This window comes from Falco rusticolus, chromosome 5 (assembly GCF_015220075.1).
Source record: "Falco rusticolus isolate bFalRus1 chromosome 5, bFalRus1.pri, whole genome shotgun sequence".
NCBI classification, from domain to species: Eukaryota; Metazoa; Chordata; class Aves; order Falconiformes; family Falconidae; genus Falco; species Falco rusticolus.
Genome location: NC_051191.1, coordinates 90,913,963 through 90,931,978, shown reverse-complemented (window position 1 = coordinate 90,931,978; position 18,016 = coordinate 90,913,963). Strand labels below are relative to the sequence as shown.

The 18,016-nt window shown below is 42.8% G+C and overlaps 1 protein-coding gene across 4 annotated transcripts; it reads right to left on the bottom strand.

Moving 5' to 3' along the window:
• Positions 1-437: 437 nt before the first annotated feature.
• Positions 438-16,999, bottom strand: CD86 (CD86 molecule). Of its 4 annotated transcripts, none has more exons than XM_037390421.1 (6): positions 16,824-16,999; positions 11,054-11,103; positions 9,446-9,784; positions 5,232-5,543; positions 3,069-3,203; positions 438-2,279 (listed from the first exon to the last, which is right to left on the bottom strand). In XM_037390421.1, exons 1-6 carry the CDS (start codon positions 16,895-16,897, stop codon positions 2,260-2,262), a joined length of 930 nt encoding a protein of 309 aa, XP_037246318.1. In that variant the 5' UTR covers positions 16,898-16,999; the 3' UTR covers positions 438-2,259. The 4 variants fall into 4 exon arrangements, with proteins under 4 accessions (XP_037246318.1, XP_037246319.1, XP_037246316.1 ...); XM_037390422.1 differs by lacking the exon at positions 16,824-16,999 and adding an exon at positions 11,234-11,621; XM_037390419.1 differs by having other exon boundaries at positions 438-3,203.
• Positions 17,000-18,016: the final 1,017 nt, after the last annotated feature.

The window sequence follows — 18,016 nt, the reverse complement described above, 5'->3', positions numbered from 1 at the left end:
TATTGTGAAGGAACCGGTTATTGTTTTTCTCCTACAGACAAACATGAAAGGTCAGTGATGGTTTTTTTCCTCAGTGCATAAATATCTGACCAGATAAGCAGCACATCAGGATTTAGGGACTAGTAGGAGAGTTCTGAGACTGTGACTTCAAAAGTGTATGTGAACGTGCATAAACCTAGTCATATGGAAGACAAAAGACACACGAGGCTTGTTGTTTGGGTAGGAGCAAAGTAGGGTTTAGCTGCTGTTCTGACCACCTCAGTGTTAGTGAGGATTTGAGGTGGATGACTTGAGTGCAAAGGGAAAATGATGGGAAAAAAAATGAACTGAATTACAGCATGTGTTAAAAAAAGCAGAAAAGACAACACAAATAGAGTAAGCATCTACCTGATTTAGTATACCTGATAGTTTAATACATCTTTATTTAAGGAGCCAAATGTTAATCAAGAGTTAGAAAAGATTGCATGACCCACTGGAGATACATTTGACAACTTGCAGCATAGAACCAAAAGGCCAGGTTTTCAGAGTGGAATTTTGTATCTAATCTTCGAGGTCTATTGGTCAATAAATCAAGGAGGTATGCACACACAGAGTTGTGAACATATATCCAGCTCCGTGAATGAATATATGAAACCTTCAGTTATGCCATTCTTGGTCATTGCAGCAATACCCTTTTTTATTCATTTGCTTCTGAGAGATAATTCTGGGAGTGTTTCTTCCCCGAGAACTCCAAGTGCAGATATCCCCAAATACACTGCTTTAATGGCAGGAGAATAAAACACCAATACAGAAAAAGATGTATATTTTAATAAGTCATTAAATAAATTTGCTAGCAAATATAAACTTTTACATAAAAATAAAACCTTTAACTTTTAATAAAATGTGAATGATATTAATCTGAATTAAAATATTTGGAATGCTAGTGTAATAGCTTAATAAAGTGACTCCCAAATGGTTTAGCTAACTTAGAAGGGCATGCACATTCTCTTACACTCTCGAAAAGGGTAAAAATTGAGGTGAAATCTAGCAATTCACAACATCATTTAACAGAAAAGAATATTTGTACTCAGCAGAAACCGCAGAGAATTTATGTCCCTGGACTGCAACTCTGAGCTGAAATTTGTCTTGAGAATGTGATGCTAATGTCCCTGCTCTTGCTGAAAATGTCAGACCTACAAATGCAATCAAGCCCTCAGAAGAATTTTGTCACAATTCTGGTGCGTGCTTCCTCCTGAAAGATGTCAATGCTGTTGAAGAATATAAAGTGCAGAGATTGTTCAAGATTGGAGAACTGGCAAAGTAAAGACAATTTGTTTTGAGTAAAACAGACAATCTTTCTTTTCTGAAAAGTAAAACTACTTCCTATAGCTGAGCATACCATAGCATACAGATTCCTCTGTCTTCAACATTTGAAGCAAAATTAAGAAAGGGAGAACATAGTCAACAAAACTGGAACATGACCTACTTATATAATATTTTTTTGATATCTGTTTATCTTGGTTTTGTATATTTCAATTTATACAAATATGAGTGATACCTCATGCTTTCATTTTCTATCTCTGCATCCACCTGAGCATCTGGTCAGAATACACAGGACCAAAGTGTGGAGGTACTAACTGTCTGGGCATATTAGACTTGGATGATAGTAAGAAAAAATAAATCAAAATAACCAGAAATCATGTTTAAAACAAGTCGTCTTTCCTTCAGGTGATTTCTAGTTTCAAATGCCTGATAGGAATTGCATGTCTTTTCTCAGAAGGTGGGTGGGGAAGTGCCCTGAAGTTCCTCTTTCTGCTGTGGAGCTTTACAGGAAAGTTGCTGGTACAAAGCCACACGGGCTCTGCCAAAAGCATTTGTGGCTCATGACTAGCTTGCCTCTGATCATGTTTCCAGTGATGGTTATGATTCACAGATTGTAGCCTCTTTCTGTTTTTGTGACCCATGCAGCTCTGCTTTCCTCATTGACTGTCAGGATTTTACAGTGACACAGCACGTAATGAAAGATGCAGCAAAAAGTCATGCAGACAGGCAGAGCATCATATTTACTACCATTCTGGAACAAAAATAAAAACGGAGAACACTGGACAGTGGATTTCGGCCACCAGACAAAACCATCGTGTGTTGCTCTGTAGGGTATCTGGGGAGGATTCTTGTTCTGGCAAAACATCTAAGAGCATGGGACCTCAGGCCTTGCTACGCGCAGAGATGGTTCCCAATCAGCAGTCTGGCTGATGTCCTCAGTTTCAAGCTGGATAGCTTCTAGACTGCTAGACTGACATCTAAAATAGATGAATATGTGATTGATAAAAATGTGAGAAATAGGAGCTGAAAAAAGGTTGATAGTAAATGCCCAGTTATCTTAGGATTTGGAGAAAGAATGAGGTGGGGCTCAGGACCCTTGGCTGTACAAGGAAACAGGACTGACTGTGAGGAATGCATTTCCCCCTTGCTGTGAGAAAGAGTAGACTGTGATGTCAGCTTGAGGATCCTTTCAGTGCAGAATAAAGCCTGGACTGCTGAGACCTAGTTCTGGATCAAAATAAAGAAATGCAATGCAAAGACTGAATTCTGGTCCTAGTGCAAGATGATCCTTCCAGTCTGATGTTGGGCAGCCTGTGGTGGAGCAATCCTTGAGCTCCGTGGTGACAGAGATAGTTGCTTTTACTGGACAGAAGTGTTACCTCATCCCTGCCTCAGCTCCACTCTTCTTATAAATGGTGAGACAAGAAAGGTTTATACAGCCTAGTGATTTTGGGAACCAAATCTACTGAAAGAACAGAAAAAAAGGATGAAATTGCAGGAAAAGGTGGTAAGCTGGTGCCATGGCAGTCTCACAGAGCACAAAGAGGGAGAAGGGGATCCCAGGACAAGACAGGAGGAAAATGTTTTGCCTTGCTTCTGGGTGGACTAAGTTGTTGCAGGAAATAAATTGTCCAAGGAAGTTAGCTGAAATCCAGCATGAAACCTAACTTTCTGTCAGCAGCTTGAATGCAGGTAAAGGGATAATTATAAGGAGCAAAGTCTGCGACTTGAGGGACAGTTGAGCTGAATGAGAAGTAATAACTTACTCTGGTCAGTAGATGAGGTATTTCTATTCTTCTTCAATATCACAAAACCCAGAAGAATTGTGATCAGTACAATCACAGCTATAAGTGGGCCAAAGAAGTTTATCTTCATTTGCTTAATTTCTTCCCCCTGTATCTCTGATTAAGAAAACAGAGGAGATACACACAGCAAAGATTTAATTTGGTGACAATTAGCCTGAACAACCTATCCCAAAGTTATGTGAATTAGAACTTTAGGGAAAGGCCCTCAGCATCCTATGCTTTTACATTGCTTTAATAGTGTCAATAAATCACTATCCACATCGTTTCATTTCCAGTAACTAGTGAAACTGCCAGGTCTTACTGGCCACTTCAACAACGGTAAGGCAAAGTACTCTTTCTGAAATTTGGGTAACGTGAGTGATCGGCAACTTAATAGAGGAGCCTATGAGGCAGCTACTGTGCTAATGCTACTCTGTGGTGCTGTGCACAAGAACCTGGGATATGTTACTACTTGGTATCTGTTGGAAATTATGGTCAAAGCCTAATGAAATGCCATAAGGGATGTGAAAGTAGCAGGGAATGCCCAGGAGTTTCCCTCTATTTCTGGTTATTGAGCTTTGGAGGTTTTGGTTGCTAAGCTTAGAAACTGATAGAGCTTCAGTTATTGCCAAACAAAGCTTTTCTTGCCCACCATCACTGCTTATCAGGTGGCTTCTCTCATAAAGCCAAGGAGGAGAGAACAATTGACTAGGGAAAAGCAGGATGCAACACTATAGCTAATATAGTAAATATAGCCATGTTAACACTCAGGAGCAACACAGAGAGCTGTGCAGACCTCAGAAGGCTTCTGTATTGCATTTTAATATTATTTAAAAATCCTACAATGTAAGGACATCACAGACAGTTTGCCATATCTAGCATTGATGATTTAACCCTTTAGCTAAATTTATATGAAGAAAACTGCACTGTGGAACTTTTTTCAGAATAAGTGGTAAGCTTCTTTTACACCTGCATTAGTAAGGTGCATGCCTGGACTACCCTGTTAGGCTTTCCTGCGATGCTGCCATTCCCTCTTGGCTCCTCCTTCCTGTCAGTTGAAGCACAGTTCTCCATCTTCAACATTGTCTAAAGGAGACGTGCAAGCCCAACAAACTTATGAGCAGAGTGGCAATTGTCTATATTTTGATGTGCTTGTGCCATAGCTTACAAACAAAAATATGTCAAAGGATGTTTTCCTGTTCCAGGAGTTAAATAAAATGTTGCTTTATCTTAAAGAAAGGATCAGTCGTGTGGAACCCTGAGATAATCCAGCAGTAAAGTCTTACTGGACTTTACTGAAGCAGATCCCCAACTTCTTCTTGCAAGGGGTGTCTGAAAAAAGAACATCATCTCAGAGAAAAAAAAATCCCCAAATAGCCATTTTGGTATGTGCACTTCATTGTGCCCAATGTTATGAAAACCACCAGGAACACTTCTAAGACTAGTCAAAGTTTTATGGTCTTTATACTTAAAGTCAGCACAGTCTATTTGGCAGTTTCTGAGCCTGATCTGGTCTGAGGGACTCCTTTGTTTAGACTTCTGCCTTTCTCTAAGGAATGGTTAAGAACAGCAGCTCAAGCACTTAAACATCAGAAAAAAGCTTTTTTACTGTCAGGGTGGTCAAACAGCTGAGAGAGGTTGTGAAGCCTCTGTCCTGGGAGATATTTAAAACTCAACTGGATAAGGCCCTGGGCTACCTGTTGACTCTACTCTGAGCAGAGTGGCTGAGCTAGATGCCTCTTCTAGCCTCAACAGTTCTCTGATTCTGTGAAGCAGCAACCTCCCTTAACAGCTGTCACCTCTGGAGACTAGTGGCCACCTAATCCAGCCATCCAGGCGGCTCGGTTGCTACTGCAGCAGCACCTAGGGAGAGGATGAACAGGGCTGTGTTCTGGACTGTGCAGCAGTAGCCTTCCTTCTCTGTGCCCTCTCCTTGCTGTAGCTTCCTATATGGAAAGGGGAGGGAATTTGGTGGCCGTGGCTGTTGGTGAACAGGATGGAGAACATACAACCTTTGTAGCCAACTCCTGCTGCTCCTTAGGGTTTATTCGCTGCCTTGACTATGCTGCGATCTGTGATCGGCTCTACTGCAATGTGACCTGCTCCGACCCATGCAAAAATTGGAATGGGCAAATGGAGACTCACCTATGCCTAGTGGCACTGAGACAAGGCTCCCCAGCTGCTCTCCGAGGTGAAGCAAGCAGCTAATATTAGTGAGGGTGTTTGCAGGAACTGTGATACTCAGCTTGCTAGTAACATTGTACAGCTTTGTTACAGCATCCTGTGAGATGTCCGTGTGATGCATAAACCTGCGTGTTTTGTTTTCATGTGAAATTAGCCAAGTCATCTGCTTGGGCTTTGGATAACCTCCGCTGGAAGAACAGGAAAGATTCAAGTATTCGTTGGGCTTTAGCTCCCCACTGTGCAGCTGTGCTATCTCAGGTTGACTATAGTTGGCTGAAACAGACCAAAGAGAAAGCATTGTGAGTCAGACATACCACATCTCCTGACGCTTCTTGCCAGGGGTTTAAGATTTTCAGGCAGAAGAAAGCTTAAGCAATTTTCTCAGGAAAACAATGGGAGTCCCAAGAAGGGTTTGTTATGTTTTTGGTACATGTAGATTTGCTGCTCCTTGTCTTCAGGGTGTTTCTGAGTCTGATCAACCAGTCAAGAGACCTCTGTCTCTCCCACCTCCTTTAGATCCATTGACACCTCAGGATAACCAGACCTGGCCTGCTTGCAGGTCAGTGCTTAGGCACAAAATGGGAATGGGACACAGTGCTGCCTGCTCTTGGCCTCCTGGTTAGGTAAGGGGAAAACCACTGACTTCTAAATGTGAAATGCAGAGAAAGAAATCGTCTGAGGGACTTCAGATGGGGTAAATTGGAGGTCCACTGTGTCATAGGTAGAAATATCCTTGGTATCAGTATCATGAGTAGTCATTTTGCAGCATCTAAAGTAGTTCACTCAGCTTCCTAGCAGGCCTCCTTTTGCTTGTTTTTTTTTTACGTGGAGGTGAGCACGACACAAGGTTTTTACTTTATGTTATTAGATACTCATCCTGCTCAATGAAAAACATAGCTGTTGCTTTAAAAAAGTCAAGTTTCCCAGGCAAGAAATAGTTACTGAAACAGGATTGAAAAGATTTTTTTAAACATAAAATATGAATGATAAAGGGAAGCTTTTAGTGAACACTGTCTTTTAAATCACCTCCCAAATATTTTCAATCAGGATTTGTTTGGTTCAGGGGTCGTAGTAGAAATAGTAGACTATAATGGAAAAGGAGGAGAGAACGCAGACATAATATTGACTGCATGTTGGTATACAGCAGGTTAAAAAAAAAAAAACCAAAACCACCACACCACAACAAATACCAAGGAACAGACTCAAGACTTCATTGAAAATACTTCATTATTTTAGTGCCAATAGGATTAAAGACAATATGGAGAAATATTGGAGAAGGGAAAAAGGATTCCTAGAAACATATGAGCCTAAGAGGGTCTGACTCTTCTGTACACGTGCTCAGTGTGCTGGATCCAGGCTCTAATCCTTGCCCTAGTGAGTTCTTAATATGGCTGGATGAAGAAATGTGATGTTGCTTTTATTTGCTCTATCCCAACACACAGCGGGTAGGATTTAGCTTAGTCACTGAAATCCCCAAGAGATTCCATGGCTGTGAATTCAAAATGGAAAAAGCCCCACCCTTTTTAGACCCCAAAATTTAGTTATGTTGTCCCTCAGGAGAGCTCAAGCTTCCTCTTTCTCCTCAGGGTCTAACTTGCTTAGCTGACTGCTCACTCCAGCTCCTAGTCTGCAGCATGCGTTCTCTCCTTGGCATTTTACAGGGAGGCAGGAACGTAAATCCATGGCTGTGAAACTTGCCACATTGTCCAAGTGATAGAAGAGTTTCCACCTTATTGACAGGAAACAAGTGGAAACAGTGGAATATACCCTGAACAAAGCACTTCTGTTTTATGGCTTCTGGAACCTCGATTTACTGAAAAGTGAAGCTGGTTGCATGCAGGGTGTGGGCTATGTGTGTGTGAGCTTTGGATTGTTAACATAAAAGCATGTTTCAGGAAGTCTCCTGTATTTAAAGATGATGTGTCTTCCAAAAAGGCAATGGGCTTAGATTTGAATAACTCAAGAGACAGCAGATCCGTCAGGCCCTTAATATTTGTCTCAATGGCTTAATCACTCTGCCTGGTTTTATTCCGTTTTGTAAAGTGTCAACATGCCTTACTTCTCACTTGCCTCCAGCCACTGACTGTTTTTATATCTTCGCTGAATAAATTAGCCTTTTTTTTGTTTGATATCCAGTATTTTATGTGTATTTCAGAATCTCACACTCTGAAAACAAGACTCTTCTCAGTCTTCTGTGTTATAAGGTAATCAGGTTGATCTTTTAATGTCTCCAGTTGGACCGTATTTTTCCAGCCTTCAGAAAACTCTAGTAGAGCTTTTCTTCATGCTTTTAATTTTTTAAACATCCCCTTTAAAATGAGGACACAAACTGTTAAGTCTCTATCCTGCCATCAATTTCACTCCCAACACTTGGAACAGCGTGTATTTTGAACTAGCTTCCCTAGTCTCACCTGCTTCTGGAGACATGCTGTAGCAGCAGAACTTGCAGTTAAGCTGCTTGTCACCACGGTCCCTGCCTTGCCTGCTTTAAGACCCAAAGCTTCCCAGTGTGAAGCCCACCGTTCCTTCTGGAGAAGGTTCTGTGTTCGTTGTTCTTATACAAATCATCCTGGCTGTACACAGTAGTATATCTGGCTATATATTGTGCTAATGTAATTCACATAAATAACAGGTGTAAACTGTATTAGAAGGTACTTCAGTATTTCTGGATGGGCTTGGTCACCGAGTGGTTAGATAGCTTTGTGTGACTGCCCCGTCATTCTTGTACAGGCTGCAGTCCTTCCTATGGCCATTCCAAGTGTGACGTGCCATGCTACAGAGACCCCTCCATAATTAAGAAACAGTAGGTGAGTACAGGTACTTTCAACATTTCTGGTTTTCTTCTAATTATTTTTAAGGATTTTTTAAAAGTATGATTTTATATTGCTCTTTGAGAGCTTATTGAACAGAGAGTCATTTGGAAGGAGCACAGCAGCAGAACATAGTTTAAAACAGTCTTCCTAAATTAAACCTTAAAAGGTCTAGTAGAGTTTTAGTGCCAATGAATGAGACTTCTGTAACATGTTGCTCAGATGTTGGCTAAGCTGATCACTTATTTAACTGCTTGAATTAACTGAACGGCTGATGCTAAGCATCAATTAAATTGGAGGCCTTGATACTGAGTGCACATTATGAGTTTCTGAGTTCTAAAACTTTGCTGAAAATACTTGTCAAGTAGATTCTGGGAGAATGAAAATTGACAATCTAGGTTTTCTGTCTGTGGATTTGAGGGAATGCTTGCTGGTAGCACAAAACTCAATAGGCTGAGATGTTTTGGCACTCCGTTTTCGGCTGCCGTTACACATGGCCTGTCTCTCTTGAAGCACTGTGGTGACTGAAAACACCAGTGGAAGTTATTAGCTGTTGTGATTAATGACTAGCACTATCATAGTGGAAGAGAGAACACAGGCATATGGACAAAGGTTACTAACAGGACAGTTTAAAATAGAAAATCATTACGAAAATATATTAGGAATTACTGAAAATATTAGAAAATCTTAGGAAAAGATTGCTTCCTCACTGCCATTCCCCTGTTAAAAGATTTCCTGCCTTTTCCACTGATAAACATGCAAGAAATCAGGCTGAATCTTATCAACGTGTGCATTTTTTCTTCAGAGATATTTTCAGTCTCTCTTTAACTGAACATATGAATTTCTACTCCTCCACATGTAAGCTGCTCTTTTCTTTATTTTCCCTGTGATTTATATGATCATAAAATAGCTGGGTGTTTGCAGAAATCTTGTTATGTTTCAATTGTAATTTACCACCAATGATGATAACTACTGCTACTTTTAATAGAAGGTAGTGTATCAGATGCAAATAAAGAAGTGTGTTTTTCAGAGTCCTAAAAGCCACAAAACGTGCAGGAGTCAAGAGGAAGAAGGCAGAATAGTTTTCACTATAAAGTATGACAGGCTGGGAATCAGGAATAATACAATATTGAGCAAATTATTGCCTCATTTTCTACTTCTGATTGCTTCCACCTGAGCACTTTTCATCCAGAGCTGAGGATTTTCTATTGAGGATGCTCTTATCCATCTTTCGAAATTCTGCCCCAGTGCAGGTGCATCTTCAGTGGCTCGGGGACAGTACCACACATTTCTGGACAGAGCAAAGTGACAGAGAACTCCCCCTCAAAAAACCCAGACCAGACGACAATTAGAAGAGTCACTTACCAATGACGTTCAGTAAGCACTCAGATGTGTGTATGACCCTTGCTGATTCTTTCTCTCTCTGCTGTATAATACACATATACTGTCCCTCGTCCACAATTTCTGCGTTTAACAATTGCAAGGTCCATTTGTCCATGTCCATCTTGGTGCGATTTATATATTTAGGACTAAGGTTATCATGTTTTTCCTGGCCATAGTATACTTCATGCACCACTTCATTGTCTTTTTGCCAAAATATTCTTAAATCCTTTATGTCAGTTTTCTGAGAGTTTGGAAAATAGCAGGATAGATATGCAGTGTGATTGAGAAATGACTTCACCTGATGCACACTGGCAGCAATACCTTGGACAAAGAGAGAAGAAATTAGGATTTCCATCAGCTACAAGAGAACACCAAGTATTTGTGCTCACAGAGACAACACTTAACAACAGTAACTATAAAAACACCAGCATTTAGACACAAATTCTCCCGCTAGGTATGACAGGAGATGCAGTTCTTCAAACTGACTCAGTCTTCTGGAGTTCAGGTCATAAAACTCTTTCTTATTTTTCCTCCCATATTTTACTTTCCGAGGAAGGCCTACCACACAGAGATTGTGAGCGTCTGTATTTTAGAAGACTTATCTGCAGGCAAAAGGTCCAAACCATTCCTATACATAACATCCTGACTGTAATGAGATTCTGCCACAAAGGAGATAGCTGCACAATTTATTTTTTAAAAGTTGAAATCATTCTCCTAATAAAATAACACAGCATTGCTGTTTCAAAGAAAATGTGAAGTGCACACTGTGTGGTAAATGTTGGTGTCTAAGGAATATATGACCAGAAGGTCAGAAATAGGTGAACACTTTCAGTCTTGCTGAAGAATTAATCTAAAGTTTAATGACAAATTAAATGTCAGATTTAACTGTTCTGTAATTAATCTAGAGTTTGATGACATATTGAATGTCAGATTTAACTGTTCTGTTGCTGATCTTGTTAACAGAAATAATAAACACAATTATGCCTTTGTGCAAAGAACGGATGAACTGTGTCACACAAGGGATGATTTTTCTCCCGCTTTCATCAGTGTGCGTATCCGTAGGGGTGGCGATGGGCCAGGAGGGCTGTCTCTTCTTGAGATGAGAAATGCAGTCCTCTGTCCCAGAAGAATTAAACACCTTTGCTCCATTCAAAAGGAAAAGGTTTACAGTCTCTCTCCTGGTACAAAATGTTGACTGCTCTTCCAGAGCACCAGACTGCAAAATGATCTCCACGGCTGCCTAAAACTCCAGCTGTCCCATATCAAACTGTCAGCCTTCAGTTTAATACTGTTCTCCTCTGTAATATACAGAGGTGATATACACACACTTTAAAGACAGATTTAAATTGAAAATTTAACAGCAACATAAGTGTAAAGATATAAAGTTGAAGAGAGAAAGTAATTACTATATATTTTAGAGTGTCCCTGCATACAAGTTAAATACATGTCACATAGGCTATATGACCTTGATTGTGCAACAGAAATGATTAATTACTGCTGAGGAGTAAGCTGCTTAGTGGATGAGAGAGAATCGTGTAGCAGGACACAAATAACCAAACTGTTTTTTACAATTAAAAATGCGCCTTTTACCTGGGAGAAGTATCATAGCGTAAAGGAAGAATATGCAGACCTCCATGATGCTGTAAGAACAAAGAATGAAAGAATATGTTAGAGGTTGAAAACACTCCAGGACCTTCTCCAGTACTCCCACAGACACAGTAAAACAAGAAGTTTTAGCAAGAGAGGGACTATTGAGAAAGTTAATCTCACCTTTTCCCATGCACTAGAACTTCTGTGTGCTTCACAGCCTTTAGCAACAAGAGGCATGCCATGACAGATCTCTGGTTTACAGAGAAGGTGATGTGGTGCGAGATTGCTGCAGACAGGGTCTGCCATGGGAGGAACGCAGAGCCCCTGCGGTGCAAAGGACAGGATGAGCACCCAAAACGCCTGGTGTGGAGGAAAGAGGAATGGGGAGCATGCTTGACCTGGCAGGCTGGGGAAGAAGATGGGGGAATTGAAAGTAGAGGGGGAGGAGAAGGTGACACAGAAGGAGGAGGTGGGGGAGATGGCACGATGATGTCAGCTACCAGAAGTGATGAAGTGGTGACCTTCAGTTTTTTAACAGGAACTGTCCGTCGCGACAGTAAGTGCAGCGTCCTTCACAACAGTAAAAGGTAACTGAGATAAAATCCTATATGGTTTAAAGAGTCAAGGCTAAATGGCGCATAATTTGTGGTCAAAACCCCCTGTTACCTGTTTAGAAAAAAAGAAAAAAACCCTGTAATTCGTCTCATAAGCACAACACTTCTATGGCTGCTCGCGTTCCTGTGGTGTGAGGGGCTGTGACGCCGGTGCAGAGCCGAGCGTCATTCCCACGCACCCCTGACAGCAGGGCGCCTGCGCCTGGCCGGCTGGTGGTTGTGGTTTGCATCTTGGCAACGCCTTCGTGTTTTTCCTGTGCCTTTTCCATATGTTTGGGAGAAGCCTCCACACCACCCCTGCCAAGGTCCTTCACTCTCCTCCGTTAAAAACCTCCAAGGAATGCTCTTTTGCTGGAGCAGATGTAAAACCTCTTCAGCTCTCACACTATTTAAACCGGGTGAGACTGCTGTCTGCTGTCCTCACTGGTAGTACAGCTCCCTGATGTTTCCCATTTTTTGTCATGTTTTATTTTAAGCTGGTACACTTGGATCTTTACATTTACCCCAGGTTTCTGGGTGCAGGAGTCTCTTCTGTTTAATGCAGAATTCTCCTCGATCTGCTGACATGTTTTTTGAGTGCATGCCGTAACGTACAGAACTGTGAATGACATTTCTTCCAGACCAGATCCATCCTGCCTTTTCTTAGGAAAGGGGAGAAGGAAGCCCAGATGTCTCAGAGGGTTTAGGGAACTTTCTTTGTGATTCTCCTGCTGGAGCCGAGGAGGAGGGAGGGCTTGGGGTGAGCAGCGGCTGCTCTGCCCCAGCCGCCCTGTTACGCGGTGAACTTTTATCAAGGGGTTTTCCTCCCAGGCTGGGCCCCGCTGAATTAAACCACACAAATGATCGCCTAAATAAAATTGCATCTGCCAAGCCACTGAAAACTGCAGAACCTCCTTCTCAGCACTTCTGCAAATAAGAATTTTTGCTTTCAGTCAGGTAAAAAAAAAAAAAAAAAAAAAAAGGATAGCCCTATTTTTTTGATCCAGTGCAGGTGTCTAAGAGGAGAAATTAAAGCCATTTAGCAACTGGAAACGTAAGTGAAGCAGAGAGAGTGTACGCTATGGCTAGGCGTGTTTTGCAGTGACTGTCTCACAGCAGGAAAGGCCAAAACCGGAACTGAAAATGAGAGGGAAAGACAGAAATAAAGCCCACGCACAAATACCAGATATCACCTCTCGCCTTGCTGTGTGGGTTGGGTTTGGAGCTGGGAGGGCAGAAGTCTCAAAGATCCTACGTGGTGCCCTGGCTGCTGCCTTCCAGGAGAAGGTGTGTGGCGGGGGATGGCTGCACGGGGGAGGGTCCCGCGGGTGGGCAGCGGGGGGGACACCCACGTTCCCTGCAGGGGGAGGCCACTGAGCATGACAAGCTGCTACTCTTAACGTGAGCTGCTTCATGGAGAGTTGCTGAATCATGAACCGGGCGCTAAAACTTCAGTGCTGCGAGCAGCTTCTCTTCCTCTTTTTTACGAGATGCCTTTAACCAGCAGATGCAAATCCTTGGAGCCAGTGTCCCAAAAACCGAGGGGAGGAAGGAGAACTATGCAGTCTCTGTGTTGGCTACTTACACCGTTGCTTTGGTATATTCATTACAAATTCTGTGCTCAGTACTCTTTTAGGTCATAGAAAGTCTGGTTGTGTCCCAGGACTGTTTGGCAGTCGAAGGGGACGAGGTAAGAGGGGGAAGAGAGGTTTTGCATCAGGGTATGGTCCGCTGTTGGCGAATGATACAGACCGAAGTGCCCTCTTCATGGCCAGGCCCGTGCGTGAGCACGCTGCTCCGCTCCACAGCCTTGTGGGGCTGCCTGGGGACGCGTGGGCTTTCTGTTTGCGTGCTGGGTGCATCCAGCGGTGGAAGCGGCACTTTTTCATGATGCCAATAACAACTGATGAGGTGGGAGTGGTTTGAAGACCCAGGGCTTAAAAATTGTCTGACATGCAGAATGCTGTGAGGCCGATCCACAGGGAGGTAACCACTTTCCCTTGCTGAAGGAGGCTAGCACTATGTGGCACGGCTTTTTTTGCCCCTTGAGGCTGTTCCAGGCTTTCCTAGAGATGTCTCCATGACTCACAATTACAAATCATGTGTGGATTGAAATTATGTCAGTAATCACATTCAACCCTTTATTTACTATCTCTGCAGTGCAGTCACTGAAAGGGGAAGGAACCGTAGGAAGGAACATGCACTTTACTGGCTCTTTTCATGACTGCTTTGGTTTGTCCCAAACCAGTCTGAGAAGAGTCAGGAGGCGGTTCCCGCTGGGCTGAGTACGGGCGGATTCCTTCCCTGGAGAACTCTAAGATCGGTGTCTGAGAAAAAGAGGCAACTTCATTCCCTTTACGTTGGAGGGCAATTGCCAGAAAGCCCTGTGTGACTTAAATGTGCAGATTAGCTTATGCTTTCTGTCTCTTGTTCCTCCCACTCTAGCGTGTGAATCCAGCATATGAAAACCCAATACACACAGTGAAGCGTGAAGGTCTTGCAGTAAACAAGAGCTTTGTGTCTGGTATGCTTGCCTGGGCTTTCATCTGCTCTCCTGTACCGTTTGCATTTCTGGATGTAGTCATCGTTTGAAAGGCACTGTCAAATCTTTGCTCTTTGACTCTTAAATGCCATCGCTGCCTTTCAGTTCCTTTCAAAATATTCCTTTCTTACATGTTCTTACATGTAATTAGCTTTAAGGGTAATTAGATGCAAGAGGTACACTAATCACATTACATCAGGTACATATCTTCTATGGGAAGGCTCTCCTTCCCCAAGTTTCACAATGAATTCAGAACAAAACTGGCCACTGAACTAGTAACCTTTTTTGACTTTTCTAGTGTGGGGATTTTTTCTAAAATTTCCACCCGATGCCATGCTGAGCAGCTCCATGAGCAGCGCTGAGAGCCCCTGGAGACAGGACATCTGTGACTCAGACTTTCCACCACAGACCTAAAAGCTATCCTAGAGACTTCTGCATGAAATTCTGCAAAAAATGCATTTACCAGCCTTCCCCCATGTTGTAAGCACAGATTGATCTGAACAAATGTTAACAAAGGAAATTGCAACTTAAGAAAATTCCTTTAAGGTGGTGAAGTCAGAGAATTCTAGGATGCCCTACACACAAATACTAAGCCACACGATCACATATATATCCAACAAGGGACACATTAAAAACATACCATTACCCAGGCAACCTGTGTTTCCTACGTGCTTCTCCAGTTAGAAAGTGGCACCATTCTAATCAGTTGCTAAACGTTTTCCATTGCTCATTCTTTTAGAACAATCTTTAAGTTACATTTAAAAATTCTGGGCTTGATGTTTGATGATGTTGTTATTACATGAAAAAAAGCCCTCCATCTCCCTAATTTTTGATTTCTGAATGCATTTTGTATTCCTTCCCACTATCTTTCAGTAACATCTTTTTATTACATCTAAGACCTCCAGGGGAACTATGACTTTCTTTATGATTCTGGGATCACTTTGCTCTAACATCCAGAAACTGCCCTTTAATAACAACCAAACACCACCAATTATTTAAATAATACCTTTGGTCCAAAGGTCATGGAGCATTCCGCTGCCTCTGCAAGCAGAATTCCTCATCCACAACTGAAGGGCAGGTATCCCTGGCAGAGAGCGCAGTGAGTGCCCCACGGCACACAGCCCCGCAGCACAAACCATCGGGCACGGGCTTGAGCTCCATGGTGGTGAAACCGCGGGGGAAGTTTGGAGGGGAGGAACGTCATCAGCCAGGGTGAGACCTTCACTGGGAACAGCTGTGGTGTGTGTCCTGCGGTCCATTGAAAGCCTCGGGCAGGTTGCCGTATTTTTTACATGCTGTAAGCTACACCTGGCCACAGAACTGGCAAGTTGGCTGAGCCACCTCTGCATCACAGGTACCAGCCGCCTCAGGTGGCCTCTGTCCTCCCGCCCGGCCCTCGCACCCCAAGGTTATTAGCCAAGCAGACTCATCAGCTGGGAAGCAGCAATTACCGATCCACTTCTCACCAGATCACGCTAACCTGTTTGTGCAACGAAACAGAGGAGGAGCGCGCCCCTGCTCCCACATGGGTGACAGTTTAGAGATGCCAGCTCCGTAACAGACCCGTCAGTCGCTGGAGTTCCCTCGAGAGCCGTTGTACAGAAGAGGGAATTCAGTGCCCGCTCCCAGGTTGTTTCTCTTCTGCACAGGACACTTTGCCTGGAAGTGGCAGCACGGCTGCACACAGCAGACAGGCGTAACCTCAAACGGCAGCTTGCAGGGCACCTCGAGCACAAGATATGTACTGCACACAGGAGGGAGCATCCCTGCTCCATTGCCAACCCCTAACCAAACACACGTGCTGAGGATCAGCAGCCATACCGCCGCACCTTATATGTTTTGTCCTCGGGTACTACATCCTTTATTTTCAATTAAGTGTCTTTCAAAATCAGCTAAGCATGTGACACAAACCTCATGCTGCTTCTTAAGCAGGAGGATCACTCATCAGGAGCTACTTTTTCTTGCAATAAATTAATCTCAATTGTTAAATGAAGATGTGATATTCAGAAGTGCGATTAAACGAGCCAAGCCCTCCTGCTCTCGGTTCCAGTGCAGAAATCGCTCCAGGGACACATACTGGTTTTCTCACAGTGCTTCTCATGGCACATTAACTGATTTACAAAGCTAAAGGAAAAGGTTTTGCCTTTTGGTTTTGGTTCCCTCCCTACAACCACCAGAATTACAGTAGTTGGGTACAAAGGACCCGATTCTCCTATCTACTGGTGGAAAATAAGACCACCATCCTTGTAACACTCATGATTGGAAAATGCCCTGCAGATCCACTTTGGTTCTTTTGCCCAGTTTCCAATTATAAATGTCCCGCTTCAGGAATTCAGGAATAATTGTGCTGATGCCACTATGGGCTCTGGCTCATTCTGCTACAGGCTGGTCAGCTTGCTCCAGAGAGTAAGGGATGTATGTGAAGCTGCTGCAATTAGCAGCTGTGACTCAAATGAAACAGCGAGCAGCTGTGGAGTCACTTTACTAATAGCAATTACATTTTTACAGACCTATGCTCCTACTTGTTTATAGGAGCATTACAAAGGCTTGCCTCTGTAACTGCTCAAATTGTTACCAGATAAATAAAAAAGCGAAACCACTCAACTGAAAGCATTATCACAATCCTAGGGAGTACCTTATTGCTTTCTCCAGGCTTTCTGTCTCACAGGCAGCGAAACACTCCAGTATGGATCTCACCAACAGAAACATTCATTCTTTCTTCTGTCCTCAGTGCCTGCCCTCCACCACATGCAGAAAGCCTAGGTCACAGGGAATCGAACCCTTCCCATCACAAATACGTATGTGCTTCTTTTACAGCAAGCACCCTCTGTCCAAAAGAAGCTTCCTCTTTCTAAGCTGAAATTCCCCTTCTTTCAAAGCCCATCCAATGCTCTCGCAAGCCGCAGCGGTATTCACAGTGCCCCTGCGCTGCGGCGCAGCTCTGGTCTTCAAGAAAACCTTTGCCTGGGTTTTGCCTGAAGGAAATAACCCGTCTTGAATAAGGCTTAGTTTTCCTGGCTGGCAAATTCCATTCACTTTTGTTTGCTTAAACAGGTCTTGTATAATAGAATGGGAAATGTATTTGTTGGCAAGGACCTAAGTTTCTCCAATGCGATCAGACAAAATTGTCTGTCCTTACCCAATACTCTGCCGCAGAAAGTCACCAAGTTAATTTAAGATCTGATGACACAATAAAAATACAGATGAAGGGATTCTTATATAAGAATGTTGATATCAGGACTGATTCCATGACATTTATGGGAAATGGGAGAAAGGTAAGGCCATACCTTTACCGCAGCTGCCGTGCTTGCCATGTTCCAATCAGTTTTTCTATATGACTGAGTGAAGAAGTCATGCTTACGTGTTTGACTATTTGTATGTAAAATTCTTTGATAAATTCATCACTTTATTCTCCTGTACTGTCAGTTTGTTGACACGGAATCTTATTTCTTCTGTAACCACATTTTGATTCTGCCACCTTAGTAAAACCGGCAACTTTATCACCCATTAAGATTTGTTTTAAGGTGGCTGATGAGCATGCAGTGAGCCTCATAAAAGCCCAGCCTAATGACTGTGGTTGTGCTTGCAGCCGTAGATCAGACAGCATTCACACCTGAATCTTTTTTTGTCTGAATCACACTTTATACATGGCTTTCAAAAAGGGGCTGTCTGGGGAGAAAAATTCATCCTGTGTCTGTTGCCTATTAAACTCTGTTAGAAATGAATTCCAAATCAGCTTCTATACAGATGCTTTTCTTTGCCCAGGACAAACTACTCAACAGCTCTGATTAAAAATAGAGGAGTAGGCTGTTATGAGTGAAAAAGGGG